At 40.4% G+C, this 20,092-nt stretch overlaps 1 protein-coding gene across 2 annotated transcripts in view; it reads right to left on the bottom strand.

The window, feature by feature from the left end:
* Positions 1-20,092, bottom strand: part of suz12b (SUZ12 polycomb repressive complex 2 subunit b) — a 58,938-nt gene that overhangs the window by 12,406 nt on the left and 26,440 nt on the right. For both annotated transcript variants that reach the window (XM_060844687.1, XM_060844688.1), the window contains 9 exons: positions 18,961-19,029; positions 16,656-16,705; positions 11,589-11,674; positions 10,090-10,321; positions 7,528-7,630; positions 6,807-6,912; positions 6,189-6,366; positions 2,210-2,298; positions 974-1,117 (listed from right to left, as the gene is read on the bottom strand). In XM_060844687.1, the coding sequence (XP_060700670.1) occupies positions 974-1,117; positions 2,210-2,298; positions 6,189-6,366; positions 6,807-6,912; positions 7,528-7,630; positions 10,090-10,321; positions 11,589-11,674; positions 16,656-16,705; positions 18,961-19,029 (1,057 nt within the window). The remainder of the gene's footprint in view (positions 1-973; positions 1,118-2,209; positions 2,299-6,188; positions 6,367-6,806; positions 6,913-7,527; positions 7,631-10,089; positions 10,322-11,588; positions 11,675-16,655; positions 16,706-18,960; positions 19,030-20,092) is intronic.

The raw sequence follows: 20,092 nt of genomic DNA, 5'->3' as shown, positions 1-20,092 counted from the left end.
ATTTTTCCAAGTCAGACCGAGTGGCAGCTTGGAGGGGAGTTTCCAAGTGTCGGTGCTTCCACGTATCTGCTGTCTTTGTCCAAGACGTAGGTACTGTTTTAAGGTACCCTGATGAATTTATACAGTGCATCTTTTAGATGGTACACGTTGGTGTTACCGAGTGCTAGCAATGGAGGGAGTGGCGCAGTGCTAAGAGGACTGCTTTGTCCTGATGGTGTCAAGCTTTGAGCTTGGAGGAGCTGCACCCATCCAGGCAAGTGGAGAACATTCCATCATCTACCATCAGAAGTTGTGGTGAAAAACCATGAAAGTACCTTTAACACAATGAAACTAAAGGTGCTTCAGGGTAGCATTAAACAAATTATGAATGGAATGCCCTGCCAGTAGCAGTGGTGGACTCTCCCTCTTTATGGGCATTTAAACGGGCATTGGATAGGCATATGGAGGAAAGTGGGCTAGTGTAGGTTAGGTGGGCTTGGATCGGCACAACATCGAGGGCCAGAGGGCCTGTACTGCGCTGTGTTTTTCTATGTTCTATGTTCAAACCACAGATATCGGGTCAAATGTATGTTTTAAAATAACAAATATTCAGATACTGCTTGACTGGGGGGTCTGTGCCAGGGATGATGGAGCACTAAGACTTGTTGCAAAATCAGTACAAGCAAAGCTTCAGACGACCCAAGTTTCCTCAATGTCTAACAGGGGAGCATAGGAGTGCACTGGAATGGACACGTATAGAGCTAACAAAGGCGCAAATAATAGTTTTACCAAATGAGCTGAGATGTGGAAATGAAATAGGTGGCATTGGGTGAATGATAATTAGAGTTTGGTAGCTCATCTTCTAATCAAATAAAGCTCCCAATATTACAGTCAGATTTACAGAAGGGGAAGATTTTGCCAAGACAGAAAACAAACAAGACTGATCTCAGCTAGCTGCATGGAGCTAGGAGACTTTAATGAAATTCTCACATACCACATAATTGAAGATAAATCTGCTGTGGCAAAGCTTGAGGTGTTTAAGCAGGCTGTACAACTTCCGACAGTTCAATGTGCACCAAGGACAGTGCAAATCATCTCTGGCTTCAGTCTGCTGGCGTGTATTGTTGTTGTAAAGAAACTGAAAATAAATACAAGTAGTTCAAAGTTGAAAATCATTCCTTGCTTTAAACTTGACTTATTCGATGTTGCAGGCTACAATATTCGACACTTATCGGGTGCCTGGAAGGTACCAAGTAGAAAATTTGAATGTCTTATAAGAACAAAATGACAATTTGTTTAGCTGAGCAGGTAGGGGTATAATTCATGACAAGCTAATAGACTTGCTTTCTTCACAATAAATAACGATTTCCCATCACAATGGATAGATACCTCATTGCTGGAACTAACTAACTAGATCTGGCAGGAAAAAAAAATTAATGAAAAGGAATCCCATTAAATATGAACTCTATCAGAAAGAAATGTGCTTGGTCAGATTCAGCTAACATGATTGGCCATATTTCCGTGGCCTGTCCACTGATGTGCAAAGTAGCTTCATGTACACCTGTGCCAGTGTTGTTTGGCAAAGCAGCTATTTCAGAGGCTTAATGCAGCTGGGATCGAAGAATAAGGTTATTTAAATTAGAGATCATTCAGTTTCTTTTAACAGATCAGCGTACTCAGTTGGAAATTTTAAAATAAAAGTTATTCCAAAAGCACCATAAATATTTAAAACCTGTTTTAACCCCTGCCACAAGACCTTCATTGCTAGATGTGGTCTTGGTATTAAGATTTTGGAAAAAAAGGAGAGTGAGCTGCTTAAAGTCAAGTTATCTCCAAGAGAGGCTGCATTATACTGAAGCTGAATATTTGAAAATTCACTTAGTCCCTTGCATTGGAGTGCACTGGTATGGTCAAGTTGAGAGGTCAAAAGGCACAGAGATTGTTTCAGCAAATGAGTTGACATATGGAAATGAACTAGGTAGCACTCTATGAATGGATAAGGGGAGCCTGACAGCTCATCTTCCAAGCAAAACTCCAAGATTACAAACATGGATTTAGCAAATGAGAAAGGAAAAAAAAAATCAGAATTGTACTGCTCATAGAATAAGTTTTGAAAACACTGTACAATCTCCACTGTTACCTCTGCGATTCAGAATATAACAAAACAGACCACAAGGTGCATCTGTAGCCCATACCCATTTCCCCAGAGAGGGAAGACTGTCCACTGTACCTGATAAAATATCCTTAATTTCTGTCGTGGCTCCATTGAAACTTGTTCCTTTTTATTTTGAAGTTCAGTTGTCAGAGAATCTTTTACAGCTGTGTATTAAAAAAAATTAAATGGATCGTGCATCTGTAATTTCTCATTCACACACTCCCATAATTCCAGCTTGCCTGCACTGATGTTGCATTGACTTGTTTCAGGGAAGTTAAATATCAGTTCTAGCTTTATCAAGAAGCACTATTCTCCATTGTTTTTCATTATTGAAGTTATGTAACCAGCTCTTTTGCCTGACATGTCAGATTGTTGTGACAGATCCTATGCCACTGTTCAAAGAGGAGTGCTCTCTCCAGTATCCTGGCCAATATCTATCCTATCAATATCACTAAACCAGATGACCTGATTGTGAAATAAATTCACAAGTATTCTTGATCAGGCCAGACCCCCTCAAAACATCAATAAAGTAGCCCAGACCCTATTCCAGGAATGATGCAGCTGGTCAAAACCACTTAGTTTGGGCAGCACGGTGGCTCAGTGGTTAGCACTGCTGCCTCACAGCACCAGGTTCGATTTCAGCCTTGGCCAAATGTCTGTGTGGAGTTTGCACATTCTCCGTGTCTGCGTGGGTTTCCTCCCGCAGTCCAAAGATGTGCAGGTCAGGCAAATTGGCCCTGTCAAATTGCCCATAGTGATAGGTGCATTAGTCAGAGGGAGGTGGGTCAGGGTAGGTTGCTCTTCGGAGGGTCAGTGTGGACTGGTTGGGCCGAAGGGTCTGTTTCCACACTGTAGGGAATCTAATTTTTTTTAAAAACAGAACATAATTTATTTACAAGATAACCGAATGAAATCAACAAAAGAGAACAGAATACAAAATAACCTAAAAACCCAGGTTCTCTCAACGTCATAATGTTCCAGATACTTGCAACAAGTGGTGGTGGTGGCGACGACGACACACACAGCATGTAACACCTTCTTCCATGTAGCTGGTTCTTGGACCAGCTGCCACAATACTGACAAGCCAGAGTAAAGCTGAGCTGGGAGAACTGGCCACTCCCCTTTCATCATACTTGTGTTTTTTGTAAAAACTTGAAAGCCTTTTGCCTGAGTACCTGTGGGCTATAATCAAACTGGCCCTAAAACCTTTCAAACCTAGACCTTTGGAATCGCTGCTTTTAAGACCTCTGGAAAAAAAGCCAAGGACAGGCTAACCTTTTCAAAGGAACAGCATCGTCACAAGTAGTCACATTATACCAGGATATATTCAAACAGGTTCATTTGAAATCACAAGCTTTCGGAACACTACTCCTTTGTCACTTCACCTGAAGCTGCAGTGCTGGACTTTATCCTGCTGATTTGTCTTTGTCCACCTCAATGCAACACTAGCACTTCCACATGTTTACTTCACTACAGACACAGCAAGTGCCTGAGGACATTCTAGCATGATGCAAAGTGGCACAAGGACAACAACCTTTCCATAAAAGGTATTTAAAATATTAGGTGAGAAAGGAGTGGGAACGAGGTAGCACACCGATACAATTGTGGGTAAACTCTTCATTGTTTTATTTGCAAAACAGTGACACTTCTCCATACAAAGATGCACGCACATTTGTAGGTCTAGAAGTACAGATCTAAACCTGTTAGAATTTTAAGTTTACGTGAATTAATTCTTTAAAATTCATTTGTGGGACAAGGGCATTACTGACTGGCCAGCATTTATTGTTTGATCCTGGAAAACGGTGGGGAGCCACTGCCTTGAATTGTTGATGTCCATATGCGGTCAATGTCATTAGGAAGTTCCAGCATTTTGACCCAACTACAGTGAAGAAGCAGTGATATGTTTCAAAGTCTGGACAGAGTTGCTCAGAGGGAACATGTAGATGGTAGCATTCCCATGTACCTGTTGTTCTTCTAGATGGAAATGGTTATTGATTTGGAAAGTGTTTTCTAAGGATCTTGGGTGAATTTCTGCAGTGCATCTTCTAGATGGTACATGCTGCTGCTACAGAGTGCCAGTGGTAAGGTGGATGCTTGTGGATGTGGTGCTAAATGGACTTTGTTCTGGATGGTGTCAAACTTCTTGAATATTGCTACAGTTGCACCCATCCAAGTAAATGGAGGCATTTTCCATCACACTCCTGACTTGTGCCTTGTATTCTCAGCCTCTTCATCCTAAGTCATTAGGAAGAGTTGTAAAGAGCTGAGCACTGATTCTCGGAGGATACCAATAACTAACCTGCCAAACTTGAAAATGCCTGTTAAACTCAACTGTCCATTAAACAATTCTCCAGCCATGCAAAAACATCCTCAACACTTGTAGTGCTGAGATCCTGTCTGCTTTCAGATGAATAGAGATGGAGAAATGGGGTACTATCCTTGTTTACTGGCAAACATTTGTCCTTTAAATCAACAACCAAAAACTGACTTACTGTTCACCCCTGATATTCAAGGATCTTTATGGTTCACAACTCAGGCACATTAGCCAATGATGCTCACTATCTCAGAAGTAATATTGTGGCAGTGAAATTTCAGTGGCTATGACAGAAGGTAGTGGAGGGCAAAGCACAATGTTTTCAAGGAGGACAGTGATGTGAATCTTAGGGCTAAAGGGATCAAAGAGTACCCAGAGAAAGCAGGAACAGATAAGCCATGACCATATTGAACGGTGAAACAGACTCAAAGGGCCCAATGGCCCACACCCACATCTAATTACTACATTTAGAAACTTCAGAGCAAGGAAATCATAAATACAAATCTGCTCTTTTGTTTAAAAGAGATAGATTGCAAACAGCAATTTAAAACGCATTGTCCCAAATCACTGAATGATGCATAACGATGCACAGGTCAAATCACATCAAGTTCACTGATGATCCAATTGCAGTGGGTCTCATCAGCACAAGCGATGAGTCAGCATACAAAGAAGCGGCAAACGGACTGGTGCAGAGCCAACAACCTGTCTCTGAACGTGGACAAGACAAGAGATAGTTGACTTCAGGAGGGCAGAGATCGACAGCTCCCCCGTGGAGATTGTGAACAGCACCAAATTTCTTGGAGTATACCTGGTGGAGAATCTCACCTGGACCCTCAACACTAGCTCCACAGCCAAGTCAGTCCAATAGCATCTCTACTTTCTGTGCAGGCTAAGGAAAGCCCACCTCCCAAACCCCACCCTCACCACATTCTACAGAGGGTTCATTGAGAGTACCCGGAGCTGTTGCATCACATCCTGGTTCAGGAGTTGCACCATCTTTGATCATAAGACCCTACAATGGATAGTGAGCACAGTTTAGAGGATCATCGGGTCTCTCTCCCCTCCATTACAGACATTTACTGTACTCCACATGCTGCATCTGAAAAGCTAACAGCATTGTGGAAGACCCTACACACCCATCACTTAAACCTGTTCTCCCTCCTACCAACTGGCAAAAGATATCGGAGCATTCAGCCTCTGACTGTGCAACAGTTTCTTCGCCAAAGCCATCAGACTCCTTAACACTGTATAATCAGACTCTTATTTCATCTGAAATTTTTTACAAGACTTCAAATTGCTGCTAGAAAAATGTCTATGATTTATCATTCTTCTATAACTGTAACTTATGCACTTTACGCCCTGTACAATTGAACACTTTGTGCTGCCCGTGTAGCACCCTCAGTCCTGGAGAAATACTGTCTCATTTTTACTGTATCAGTTGTATCTGGTACAAATGACAAATAAAAGCTACTCTGAAACAAAATGACTTGACTTCAGTTAAACATGAACTTGAGAATAACGCATGCGATAGGAGTTTTTGTGGCAGTTTACACGCAAGTGTAAACGAATCCTTTTTCTCACCATCCAGAGAAATATTTTCTTACACATCAGTAGAGTAGTGTAGTTACTGTGTTATTAAACCTGGGAACGAGGGTTCAAATCCTGATTATTAAATGATTATCGGAATAAGAGTTCTTTGAAAATAATGAAGTCAAAACTGGTATGAATTCAAGTTCTTACCAAGTGTCTGGGCTGGTTTCACCGAGTTGAGCTTGGTCTCTGCAGCTGGAGTATCAGTATTGCGAGTTGCAAGAGGCTTAGCAACTGGAGCTGTGGATCTATCCACAGCATCTCCTGTCCATCGAAGGGTGAACTGGAGCGTAGGACCCTGAGAAAAGGTTTCAAAAGGAGGTAACCGCTGCAAAATATAAAAACAATAAATTAGAGCAAAGACTTGACAGTCACTGCTGCAAAATATCACCAGACAGGAGACTGGAAGAACACAAAGCCAGGCAGCATCAGGTGGAGGAGAGCTCGACGTTTCAGATATAACTCTTCTTCAGGACTCCAGTCCTGAAGTGTTACACCCAAAACATCGACCTCTCCACCTCCTGATGCTGCCTAGCTTGCTGTGTTCTTCCAGCCTCCTGCCTATTTTTTGTCCTTAGCAAACTGTCAACAAGCTGACTCCAGGATCTCAGATTATAAACTACAGGTAGATTTCTCAAGTTGACAATGGAGATTTGCTCAAGTGCAATGAAAATGTTCTGGTCACAAGCCACCGAAACGGACACAGCAATGCATTTAATTCAGAATTGCAATGTCTGGAAATGAAACAATTCCAGGATCAACACTCACCTTCCCATCCAGAATGGTTTCCCATGTTGCTCTTTTCTTGCTGACAGGGCATTCATCCATTTCCTGCATGGCTACTTCATATTCCCCGTCAAGGAGCTGCAACCTCCTGCAGATCAACAGCATGAGATTCAGGGAAGTACAATACTTGCACAAAATTTAACAATGTTAACGGTAACAGCAGTGAGTAGAATTAGTGAGAAAAGGAAAAAAAACTGCTACTGAAAGGTACAGTAAGTCAAAAGTGCACTTTTATTCCAAAACACACAACAGCTCCACAGGACATTATCCCCCAGATCTTGCCTTAGGACACCCACACTGCAATAGCTGGGATCGTCATCGCTGGAATGAAAAGTTTTCAGTGTCTGTATTTCGAACCTTTAAGATAGGTGCTTCCAGTATGATCTTAAAGAAAATCAATTAAACATGGACATACAAAGTAGAAACAGGAGGAGGCCATTCAGCCACTCAAGTATGCTCCACCATTCAATAGGTTCATGGCTGATCATCCTACTATGTTTCAGCTTTCTCTCCATACCCTTTGATTCCTTAAGCTCAAGAAAAAGGAACCAGTACATGCAAGTACATTTTCTCAAGCATGCTTATCTGTTGCAAATTCTATCTTACCCAGACTACTCTGGATTAAAAATTATCCTTGAAAGGAAAGACAAGATATACACATGTATAATCCTCTCCGTTGCACACTATACAGAGAACTACTTACCTATTCTTATCAAAGACTGTCATCTGAGCGACAAACGTTTTCTCCCCATCATCTTTGTGAGACGAATTGCGCTTTCGCCTACTCGGAATCTCGTCTGTTACTTCTTAAAAAGACAATATTATAAGTGAAGACATGTTATCTTTTAATTATAGGATCAGGTTATCTGATTAGTTTCATCATATGCACAACGGTCAGCCTACCAGAAACCATTCCAGATAACCATATTGAATGATACAGGAACCAAAATTAATCACAATGCTGGCTACAAGTTTAAACCCATTTAATTCAAAACATTTAACATTCTTCTTCCAGTTTTGTTGGTCATGGTTTCTTGAGACACTTGCATCCCATTAGGAACCGACTGTAAACAAGCTCACAGGACTTTTTAAAAAATACAAAACGTAGTAAGAGCTTCAGTCAAGAGCACATTTCCACTGGACAAACCCAATGTCCAGGAATGTAGAATATGCAGTAAACTTGGGACCAAGCAAGAGAGAGAGATTGGGAATGATCACTGAACAGCCAATTGCCCAGTTTGATTGGAGTTTTCATAATATAAATTAACACCTATTGTTGATGCCACACTGAATTAGAAACCTGCAAGAGGATTATGGAATCAGAATTCCGACAGAGCAAAGGTGGCCATTCAGCCGTTCAAGTCTGCACCAACCCTCTCACCCAGGATCTCACCTCAGCCCCCACACTCTCCCTGGAAGCCCACATTTATAATGGCTAATCCACAGACTACGTACCACTGAGCACTATGAGAAATTTAGCACAGCCAATCCACTAACTTGCACAACTTTGGACTGTGGGAGGAAACCTGAGCAGCCAGCAGAAACAGGGAGAATATGCCACACAGATAATCAGCCAAGGCTGGAATCTAACTTGAGACCCTGGCAATGTACGACAGCTGTGTGTACTGCTCTTTTATACTTAGGTTGAGCAAGTGGACAAAAAGTAAATACTTGGCAAACAGAGTTTCACATAGCAAAGTGTGGAGTTATGCACTTTGGTCAGAAGAAACAGAAGGCTCACCACTAAATGCAGAAACAAAATATGCAGGACACAGATTGGTGTATTGTGCGAGGAACAAAAGGCTATATACAAGTTGAGCAAGTATTTAAGACTGCCTATGGAATTTTGGTCTTTATTGTTCAGATGTGTGGAGTCTGAAATAGGGGAACTATACAGTGCTGGTGAAACCACAAATGGAATGCTGAATGGTGTTTTGGTCCCCATATTTAAGACAGATAGACTGCTATTAGAGGCAATTCAAAACAGATTCACTCAACTGACTGCTGTTATCAAGAGGTATACTTCGCAAGAATGGCTAAACAGCCCACCATTCATCAGATGTCAGACTGGGCAACCTAAAACAAGATTGAGGGGGTTTAACCGAGCAGTTGAGAACACGTCTTCACAAGTGGGGTATCTCAAACTAGGAGACAACTACAGAAAAAAAAGCAGCATCTAAAAATGAGATGCCAAATAATTTCTTCTCCCATAGGGGTGAATGTCGAGAATTCTCTAGAGTGCTGTGATGCGAGATCATTTAAAGTAGCTGAAGAGGAGGGTAGATAGATTTTCCCAAGTTTTGAGTGTTGAGGGTTGAGACTTTGGCATGAAAAGGTGGTTAAGGCCTGGGACAGATCTGCCGTGATTGGAGTGGTTGAATAGGCTTGATGGCCTGAATGGTTTACTCTTATTTCTTACATTCCTTACACTGTTCCTCATATACAGAGGAATCTCAATTACCTGAAGGACAGGGGTGGGGAACATTTCGTTTGGTTCGAATGCCAGTTAACATTGCCAAACATCGGGACTTTGCATTGTTCGAATAATCCAAAATTCAGTCAAATGTCAGATGTGAGAGGTTCTTCTGTACAAGGTCATTTTCAACCATCTGATAACCGACAGCGTTTTCACAATTTCAACACTGACTTTCAAATAATTCCACCTGGAATGAGCTTCTAAAACAACTAAATTAAGGTAGCAACAATTCTTGCAAACAGGATGCCACTCACTAAATTAAACTAAATAAAAACGAACCTTCTAGCTCAGCGAGAAAACCTACATCACTGAATAACAGTACAGACTTCATACAGAATAAAACATTTCAATTTAAATGCGAAAATAAAGTGAAAATTTCAAAACAGTTTTAGTCCTATATATGGGCAGCACAGTGGTTAGCACTGCTGCCTCAGTGTCAGGGGGCTGGCGGTTCTGGTCTCAGGCAGCTGTTTGTGTGGAGTTTGCACATTCCCTGCATCAGCGTGGGTTTCCTCCCACAATCCAAAGATAGGTAGGTCAGGCAGATTGGCCAAGCTAATCGCCCATTGTGTTCATGGATGTGCAGGTGAGGAGGATTAGCCAGGAACATGACATGTGGAATGCATTTACAGGGTCGATGTGGACTTGATGGGCTAAATGACCTGCTTCCACACTGTAGTGATTCTACTAATTTACGTATAGTATCAGTAAAATCCCAAACTTTACAAGGCTCAGTAATCTAGTGAAGTACAGTAAGAATTCCCTCCGCCTAAACTGGGATCTACTTACCAATATTTTCATTAATCTCACCATTGGTCAGTCCATTCACTTCCCTTCTACCTGGACGGGTCACTCTGAACAGCAATGAATAGGATTTTACCATATGGCTGTTGCTGGGCTCAAACTCGTTGCTAGGAACTGCTAGGGAAGGACAGTTGCCTAGTTTGGATTGGCTGTTGTCTGGATTCAAAGGCACCTGCTTTTTACCTGTAGGCACTTGCTTGATAGGACAACTAACATCCTTGAAATAGAAAAGAACAAGTTAGTGAACTACTTGCTCAAATTCAAATTGCAACAAAGCTTTCCAAATAGTAATTTGTAATACATTCATTACTAAACCAAAAAAGTAGAGCTAAAGCACTAACTTATTGCAGACAACCAATCTTAGATATTGGCAATTTCAGAACCAATGCAATTGGGTTTGGGGAAAGGAGGACAAGAGAATTTCCAATCCACCTCTAACAGACACACGATAGCGCAAATTGCCCAAATACAAATCCTGTGAAACGCGAGAACTCCAGGACAAAAAGGAATGCTCACAAAGCGTCATCACCTGGAGCAGATGAGCTGTGGGTTGCAGAGCTCAAACAGCAGCTTACATCACTGCAGTGCATCTACAAATCCAAGGGCTCCATGAATGCTCCATCTAATGAAATTAACGTAATGGGGAACAGTTTTGTTATCAGACTAGTAACCTGCAGGCCATGATTAATAATCTGGAAGCACAATTTTAAATAACATGATGGTAACTGGGAACACAAATGCAAGTAAAAATTCGACAAGTAGTGGTGACTGTCAGACTGCCACAATCAAAACCCCATCCGTCACTTAGAAAAGGTAACTGGTCCTCTTTATCCAGTCTGCTTTACATGTGACTCCAGAATCTCCACAAGATGGTTGACTCTGAAACGCCCCTGAAAGAACCTCAGCAAGCCACTCAATTGTATTCAAGGTGATTCATACCACCTTCAAGGGTATTCAGGATTGCGCAACAAATTGGCATTGCCAGAATACCCATAGCCTGTGAATGCATAATAGAGAGACTGGAAAATAGCATCATGACATTATTCAATAAGGAAGAGGGTAAATGTCCAATACTCTTTTTTCACTTGATTCAGGAACCTGTATTGTAATGCATATTTGCAATGAGAAAAGAGTGAAGATCCTGCAGGCTGCACTCATGCTAATTTGTGAGCTTGAAGATATGAACAGGATCATATAGGTCAATTAAGTCAAGACCTATTCCAGTACAACTCAATCTCATTATGGATTTAAACCATCTCATTTAATTCCCCAGGGAAACTTTGTGCCTGACTTGTCAAGCACTGTAAAAGTACACTGTCACAAACCCTCAAGTAAATATACTAAGTTTCTTCGAGGATACTGAAATTTTAAATTTTCAGCTAACTCACTCCAACATCCACTAATCAACTTTCGAGAACATAAAAAACAACAACCATCCTAGATAACAGTGCAGGCTAAGAAAATGAAAAATCTGTATACACTACCTTACGTTTTTTATGACAGACTTTAACAAGTAGCACCTCCAAGGATACAGAGTTTTGTTCATTCTCTGAGTTTTGAGATGGCTTTTCTAGTTAAGGGAAATAGACAGTCACAAATTCAAAACGGTGAAAAAGTGTTAAACATTCCAAATCATTAAAATTTGAATTTAAACTGAAAAACTAATTTTATCAGAACATTGTTCTACTCAGATTTACCTACAAAAGAAAACAAGTAGCAAGTCCAGCTATTCAAATAAAACACACAAGTTAAATCAATACATTGTTGTATGCTGTATCTTAGGCTCTGACACAAGGTTACATTTTCCATTCTACAGTAAAGACTGCTAAAACAATATCAAGTGGCACAATGGCACTGCCCAATAAAATAAAAGTGAATTCAAGACATCACCTCTCCCACACCACCTGACGAGCTGAAGAGGGTTCCCTGCACATTATATCCGGAAGATGCTGTACACTGGGAGGCCAGAAGTGTTACAGACTTTGACATTATGATTACAACTTCAGTGCCCATGGTCACAGCTAATGCTGATTCCAAGAAAAATGACATTACATCCTGACACTCTAGCTTTACTATATTTGGATTACATTTGTAATTACTGGGTTAAACAAGTGGGAGCAGTTCCTGAGAGAGAGCACAAGCATAATAAAAAAAAGGACCAGTCATACTGATGCTTCAGGGAAAGAATCTATTTTAATAATAGAGTCAAAATTCAATTAAACAGGTGTTTAAGTACAATTGCAGACTGTACTTAAAAGGCAAAATAACTGGAGAGGCATTAAGAATTTACCAATGATACTCAAGTCTAGCTAGACTTCTACTAGACATTAATATATATGCTAAAAAATTTTAGGCTTAGTTAAGGCACCCATCCATTTAAATTGAATGGTGGAACTTAGCCAAACCCATACCTTAAGAATGACAAGTGAGTGAGTTACAGTGATTACTCTCAAATCAAAGCTCAGGACAGCAAGTAAAAACAGACAGTGATCAGGTAAATGGGATGTGTCATGCTCGGAGTCAGTCAGCCATAAACGTGTTTGATGGCTTCACTAAACTGTAACATTAACTGGCCAGACAGAAGGTGAAATCCAACCAGATCCTCCAAGGCCTGATGTACTTTGTGGCTGAAAAAAAACTCTATACAGAATACGCAGTAGTTTAATGATCATTTTCACTGTCATCGTGCACAATAAATTTGCTGAACCAGTAAGATGACCATAGGGTGCAAACACTAGCTGTTAAATGTCACAACTACAACAGGGATGTTCACTCAACAACTGAAAAAGAACTGGACCACAGAACCTAGAACTAAACTGTTTTAGGGAAATCTGATTAATACATTTCCAATAGTCTCAAATCCCTTAGACACAACAGGCTCAGCTCTTGGACATACTATCAGGCTCTCAAATCCATGGACTCACTACACGCAATTAAAATCAGTGCTTACTGGAAAGCTGTGACAAATTTATATATTGCATAAGTATGGAGATCATCTGCATATGCAGTTTAGACAGAGCATTAGTCAAGGCCACACTGAAGTTATGTTTGAGTAAGTTAATCTCATTTTTCAATATTCCAATGAGTACAGGCCAGCCTACTCAAATCACTCTTCCACACAATTCTTCGTGTCTGCAATCAGCCTTGGGAATCTTCTCTGGACTCTTCAATGCCAATACATCTTTGCTTACATAAGGGGACACAGATCTGTCAGCTGTGGTTTGACTAGCGCCTTGTATAGTTTTATTAAAACCTTCCAATTTTTATACTTCATTCCTTTTGAATGAAAGACCAACTTTTCATTTGTCTCAATTACCTGAACTTGGATGCTAACATTCTTGTTGGGATTCAAGGAAGAGGACTCCCAAATCCCTCTATTCTGTATCTTCCTGCAATTGCTGCATTTAAGACTGGAGATCTGTGACCAGCGGAATGCCACAAAGATCGGTGCTGGCTCCGCTACTTGTCATTTTATACAAATGATTTAGATGTGGACATAGCAGGTTATCTCAGATTACAGTGAGATTTTGATCAGATGAGCTAATAGGCTAAGGATTGGCAGATGACATTTAATTTAGATAAAATGCGAGGTGCTGCATTTTGGAAAGGTAAATCAGAGCAACACTTAGACACTTAACGATAACGTCATGGGGACTGTTGTTGAACAAAGACCTTGGAGTGCAGGTTCATAGTTCCTTAAAAGTAGAGTCACAGGGAGATAGGATAGCGAAGACAGAGTTTGGTATGCTCCCTTTTGTTGGTCAGTGCATTGAATACAGGTGTTTGGGGGGGGGGGGGGGGTGGGGGGGTGGGGGGGGGGGGGGTTCATGTTGTGGCTGTAAAGGATAGGCCACTTTTGGAATATTGTGTGCAATTCTAGTCCACTGCCGATTGGAAGGATTCGCCAAACGCGAAGGGGCTCAGAAAAGATTTCCAGGAATGTTGCAACAGTTAGAGGATTTGAGCTATACAGAGAGGCTGAAAGGCTGGGACTATTTTCCCTGAAGCGTCGAAGACTAAGGGGTAACCTTATAGAGATTTGTAAAGTCATGAGGAACATGGATGGGATTTATAGACAAGGTCTTGTCCCTGGGGTGGGGGAGTCCAGATCTAGAGGGCATAGGTATAGGGTGAGAGGGGCAAAATATAAAAACGGATTTAATGGACTTTTTTTCTTACGCAGAGGGTGGTGCATGTATGGAATGAGCAGCCAGAGGAAGTGGAGGCTGGTACAATTACAGCATTTAAAAAGCATCTGGATGGATATGAGAATAGAAAAGGTTGAGTGATATGGGCCAAATGCTAGCAAATGGGACTAGATTAGGTTGGGATATCTAGTCAGCATGGTAGAGTTGGACCAAAGGATCATTTTGTATGCTGTACATCTATGATTCTAAATAATATTCAGCCCTGTCTATTTTTCTTGCCAAAGATCACTTTATTCCATATTATATTCCATCTGCAACGTTTTTGCCCACTTAATCTTCAAGGATATAGGCTGCCATTTTTGCCAGTTGCTTATTCTTAACCCATCCACAAACCTGGCTAAAATATATTCACTTTCTACATTCAAATCATTAAGATATTGTAAGTTGACTGCAGCTTAAGGAAAGACCTCCGAGCAGACCACAAGTTACATTCTGAAAATCCCTCCCTTATATCAACTTAGCATTCTGTTAGCCAATCTTCTATCCACGTCAATATACCACATCCTTCATTTAACTTTCGTGACAGGTACAACTAAAGGGAGCTCCAGAATTTTAATCAAGGCATAGTGAAGTGGTGATGATTTTGGCTCCACCATACTGATGTTCTTATGCCAGTAATACAGGTTTTGCATTTTGAAGTTATGTAAGGAGCCTTGGTAAGTTGTTAGAGTGTCTCTTGCCAATGGTACACACTGCTGCCACTGTGCAGTGACAGAGGGAGTAAAATGTTCAATGTGGTGGACAGGGTGCCAGTCAAGCCAGGCGCAATGATCCAGAAAGTGTTGCACTGCTGGAGTATTGCTGGAGCAACACCTAAGCAACTGACATGTATTCCATTACACTCCTGACTTGTGCCTTACAGGCAGCAGACAGGCCTTTAGGGAGTTTGGGGGCAAGTTATTCACCACAGAATACTCAACTTCTGACCAAAAATCAACACGTATAGCCCCTTATACAGGCTGCGGCTACATGAGCAGGTCAATGGTTACAACCACAAGGTGCACTAAATTCTGACATACAAGTGCATTTGTACAAAGTTATCATGGGTGGGGTGTGCGTGAGTACTGTTTATCCTTTAATATGAAACGCCAACAAGATAGAACCGTGGCATTTGTTTGTTTACTATATTATTCATTTCTTCTCATTATTCTTTTACTAGTTCATCTCTTGCAGAAGTTGACTACTTGCTGAAACATGGACACTAGTTACAATGCCCAAACCATCATCTTCTACATTCAATGTTAGCACATTCACAATTTAACAGCTGAACATGACCCTACACCCATTCTCAAACATCCTCCACATCATGGGATAGTGAAGAACTGTAGCCAGGACTAATTTTATGTCGATACTACTAATAATACCAAACATTTAGCTCAACTAATTCAGCACAAACCTTACACCTTGATCATTTACATGGCCCAGCTACTCATTGTTTCAGAAGAAAGTGAGGACTGCAGATGCTGGAGATCAGAGTTGAAAATGTGTTGCTGGAAAAGCATTGGTCAGGCAGCATTCAAGGAGCAGGAGAATCGACATTTCAGGCATAAGCCTTCCTGAAGAAGGGCTTATGTCTGAAACGTCGATTCTCCTGCTCCTTGGATGCTGCCTGACCTGCTGCACTTTTCCAGCAATACATTTTCAACTCATTGTTTCAACAAGTAAACAGAACCAATTCATCTTAAATGAAAGGAACTGTCCAATTTCCCAAAGAAACACACTGAAATCCAGAACAAAGCTTTTATTGATTAAAAACATGAAATCACAAAAATTGACAGTCCAGTGATCAAAAGCAAAAGGAACTTCTAGGCATTTGAAAACAGACAGCCTGATTAGTAATTAAAATACAGAATCCCAGCCATGTGGCAAGTCCACCTCAAAAGGTTACCAAAAGGAAGAGGAGACTCATGCAATCAGTGAGCTAAGCAGATGACTAATAACGGGTGTAATCAACTTAATCTTATGGGTGGGTGATTTGTAAGTCTATGCAACATACTGTACTACATTAAAGTTTAAAATTCTGGATCTCTGGAAAAGCACTACAAGTGTACCTACATGTGGATTTCAGGGGTTCAAAAGGATGCATCTCACTACCTGAGGGCAACTAAGGGTGGGAAATGAGTGATCAAGCCAGCAACATCCACGTCCCATGAAAGTTTAGTGAGTGACAATATCACAAAATCTTGGTTCCAACACTGAAGCAACAGTCCTCCACCACCCCACTCACTACTTCTAAAGAAGTTATACAGGTGATGACACATTGTACATAGAAACAATAGTTAATATTGAGGGCATATAATGTATTACATTGAGCATCACTTATAGCTGCTTCCTTATACGTACCATTTTTATGGAAGAAACCAGTAAATGTAAGTTGCAGATGAGCTGTCAAACTGAAGAAAAATTGAAAGAAAATTAATTCCCTTGTACTTCACAAATGTTTGTATACAAACAGCAATCCATTATACAAGAGTCAGCACAACCAACATTGCAACACAATGAACTTTTGTAACTGCACCATTTACAACTGGCTTTGCAACTGTAACTTGTCATTGACTGGTTTTGTGGAGTGGGAACAGGTGCATTATAACAAATACAATGAGAACAAGAAAATTGCCATATCCTATTGTCTAACTAAGCTCCAGGCAGGTCTCTGGAAAATAAGATTCAGGCTGCTTAATCAGAATGACAATGAAATTGGGATACGTAAAACCAAGTTGACTCCAAATTTCAGTGCATTGTGTCCCATTGAGGCAAGCCTATGAAAAGTCAAAGCTTTTGTATTGGTTACTCAGGATTTGGAAACTGACAATATTGGATTAGCTGCCTTGTTAAACTACTCATATGCCTGGTGTAAACATGAGGTAGCTTAAGAGTAAAATACTGGGTAGGTTTCAACATTAATGGAACAGGCCAGAAAGATTTGAAGTCTGTCAACATGATTCAAACTGTTCAAAAGTAGAGTCTGTCCAAGTGGCAAGCTGGCTGCTGTCAACACAGTGATTGGGAAATGTATAGTGTCATGAGGAAATGCTCAGAGTTCATCTTTTCTTTTAAACTTGTAGCCTGTCCAGCAGGTAGGTGATTTGATTGAAGTCAAAGTCCTTTATGACATGGTAGACATGGAAGAGGGAGAGGAAGGGTACAAAACTAATTAGCACATTTTTTTTTACAAAAAGGGTTGTACAATTTCAGAACACTAGCTCAAAACTGAAGGTGGAGTTAGAGAATTTGTTTTGTGAAAGTTGGATTCCCTTACCTGTTAAGAACCTACGATTAAGGGATAGATGGGAATGTGGAACAAAAAAATAGCTATATTCTTAGTGAATGGAAGAGCAAGCTTAAATGGTCAATTAGCCTACTATTGCTATTTTGTACACAAGATGGCAAACAATTTCCCTTTTGCTGTAAAATAATGCAATCCATTTTTTCAGCAGACAGCTACAAGGTCATACAGCTACCATCTCAGAGCTATCTCATATCATGAAACTCCATTACACTAATTACCTGGGGATTCCTGTACAATTTGACAGTATTAAGGCATATACATGCCATCTACCAAAGTTATAAGTCAAGAATCAGGCCAGAACAATGAGATCAGTCACAATGTCTGAAGACCAAAGCAGGAAAGTTGCAGAAGATGTTAGCTTTGGCTCAGCTTAATTTTGATTTAACTCTCATTGGTAGGCGGTGAACATTTGGTACAGGTAGTCTTGAGATAATGACTACTGCTCTCAAAAGGATTTTTTTAAAAAAACCATCAGCTGCCTATGACTATCATAGCCAAATATGTTCTTGCACAGCATGAACAGGTTTGATTGTGTCTGGGGAGACTACTCAGGGTCCAGAACATGCCTGTTTATATGGCATTGAGCAGAAAACTAGACATTTCACAACTGATCCATTACTACAACATCAAAACAAGCAAATTACATACTTGTTTTTAAAAATCTCCAACAAGGGAAGAACATCGTAATTAACCTTGCAGCCTTTTGAAGTTATACACTAATTGAGAGAGACAGGGCATTTCAACTAATGATTTTTTTTTTTAAAAAAAACACACACTGCCTCCTGAAATAAAAATATTTCAGTTGTACTCTTGAATCATACGGCAATGCAATTAGAAGATTTGGCAGAAACCTACGCGCATCAAGCTGTTAAAAAGCTCCAGAGGCATCTTCATTTGGTGGCAATTCATAATGAGACACTACTCTAGGGTGCAATCAAATCATGAAGCAACATTTCTGCTGTTAAAAATCATGAAACCCAATCGTAGTGTAAAAAAAAGCTTTGACTTAATTTGAAAAAGGGTTTATAAATACAAATGACATGGCTGCAAAATGCTACACACAGGGCTAAGAGAAGGTGTACATATTACGCAAAACAAAAATATTCCAAATTCTCAGTTTCAGCTAACGGCATGCTCCCAGTGGTAGTTAACTATCTCCTATCTAATTTTCCAGCCAGTTGAGCATGTTTTACCAATCAGAAGTTTAACACCCTCTCAGGCAAACTTCCTGCTCTCTTCCGCACCATTATATTCTCTGCGGATCACTAGTGTACAGTCCCAAATGTGGTAGAAGGCTCAACGTACATTAGGGGTCAAGGTGCACCACACAAATGCACACTCATTTTGAAACTAACTTACCTGGGAGATTCCTGCTCTCCCCTCATCTTCTCTACTTTGGCCAGCATATCATTCACTTGAAAGGTTTTCCTGCAGCATTGAAAAATATATTTAAGTTCACATATCATTACAAAAAAGGTTAACTCATCGACTAAATACAGTTGGAATGACCTCGAAATTCACATCTCAACTTACATTTTGACAATTTGAAGAGTGTTAATTTGGAAAGACAGACTTGCACTTCCATACTGCCTTTCAGTACCACGTGGTGCTCCCCAAGTACTTTACCAACAACTTGGGTAGGCACTTTTCTAATATAGGATAGCAGTCAATGGGTTTTTGGGAGCTGACTATACAATGAGATACTGACCAGATAATCGGACTGTCTTTCAATAAGGATATTGGTAATGACACCAATAATACCACCACATTGTTTGAAAGAGCGCATGTAAGCTCTACATCCAACTGGGGGAATCAACAGTTTTAAGCATCCAAATGCCAGCACATTCAATTAAAAATAAACTATAAACACTAAATCTGATAGAAAAGCAAAGTGCTGCAAACAGTCCAAGTCAATAAGCATCTAAGATAAAGATTGTTTGTATTTCAGATTCCTGTCTATGAGCTGATTACACAAACAATTGGACTGCAGGTTGTTTGGTTGGAAGGGAAAAAGTGAACGAGTGGCAATAAAAGCGTACTGTACACTTAACGGTCACACCCTCTGGATATCCCAACTTGTTGCAAAACCACAATTCAGAAAAAGCATGGAAAATCATTCAGAACAATCCAATCTAAACAGGGTAGATGCACCTTGTAACATTAACTGCAGTAGCTGTGCTAAGAAATACTGCATCCACAGCAGTTTTTTAAAAACTATAAATTGACAATTTTCTAACTACTTAAATAGCAGAACACAGCTATTTAAAAGAGCATAACAGCTTCTTCACAGTACAAATGGTCACAGGGAAGTGCCAAAAATAAGAGTCAACCACCACTAACTGGAGGACACAATTCAACTGAACCTGCCAATTTAAGTGTAAATTACTTCCTTGTTTAAAGTTTTACAGAATGCAGTAATGAACACAAAAATTGGCATGGTGGCATAATGGGTAGCACTGTTGTCTGTCAAGGACCCAGATTTGATTTTAAG

Source organism: Hemiscyllium ocellatum, chromosome 25 (genome assembly GCF_020745735.1).
Source record: "Hemiscyllium ocellatum isolate sHemOce1 chromosome 25, sHemOce1.pat.X.cur, whole genome shotgun sequence".
Lineage (NCBI taxonomy): Eukaryota > Metazoa > Chordata > Chondrichthyes > Orectolobiformes > Hemiscylliidae > Hemiscyllium > Hemiscyllium ocellatum.
Note: the sequence above shows the minus strand (reverse complement) of the source record. Positions and strands in the feature narration are given on the sequence as shown.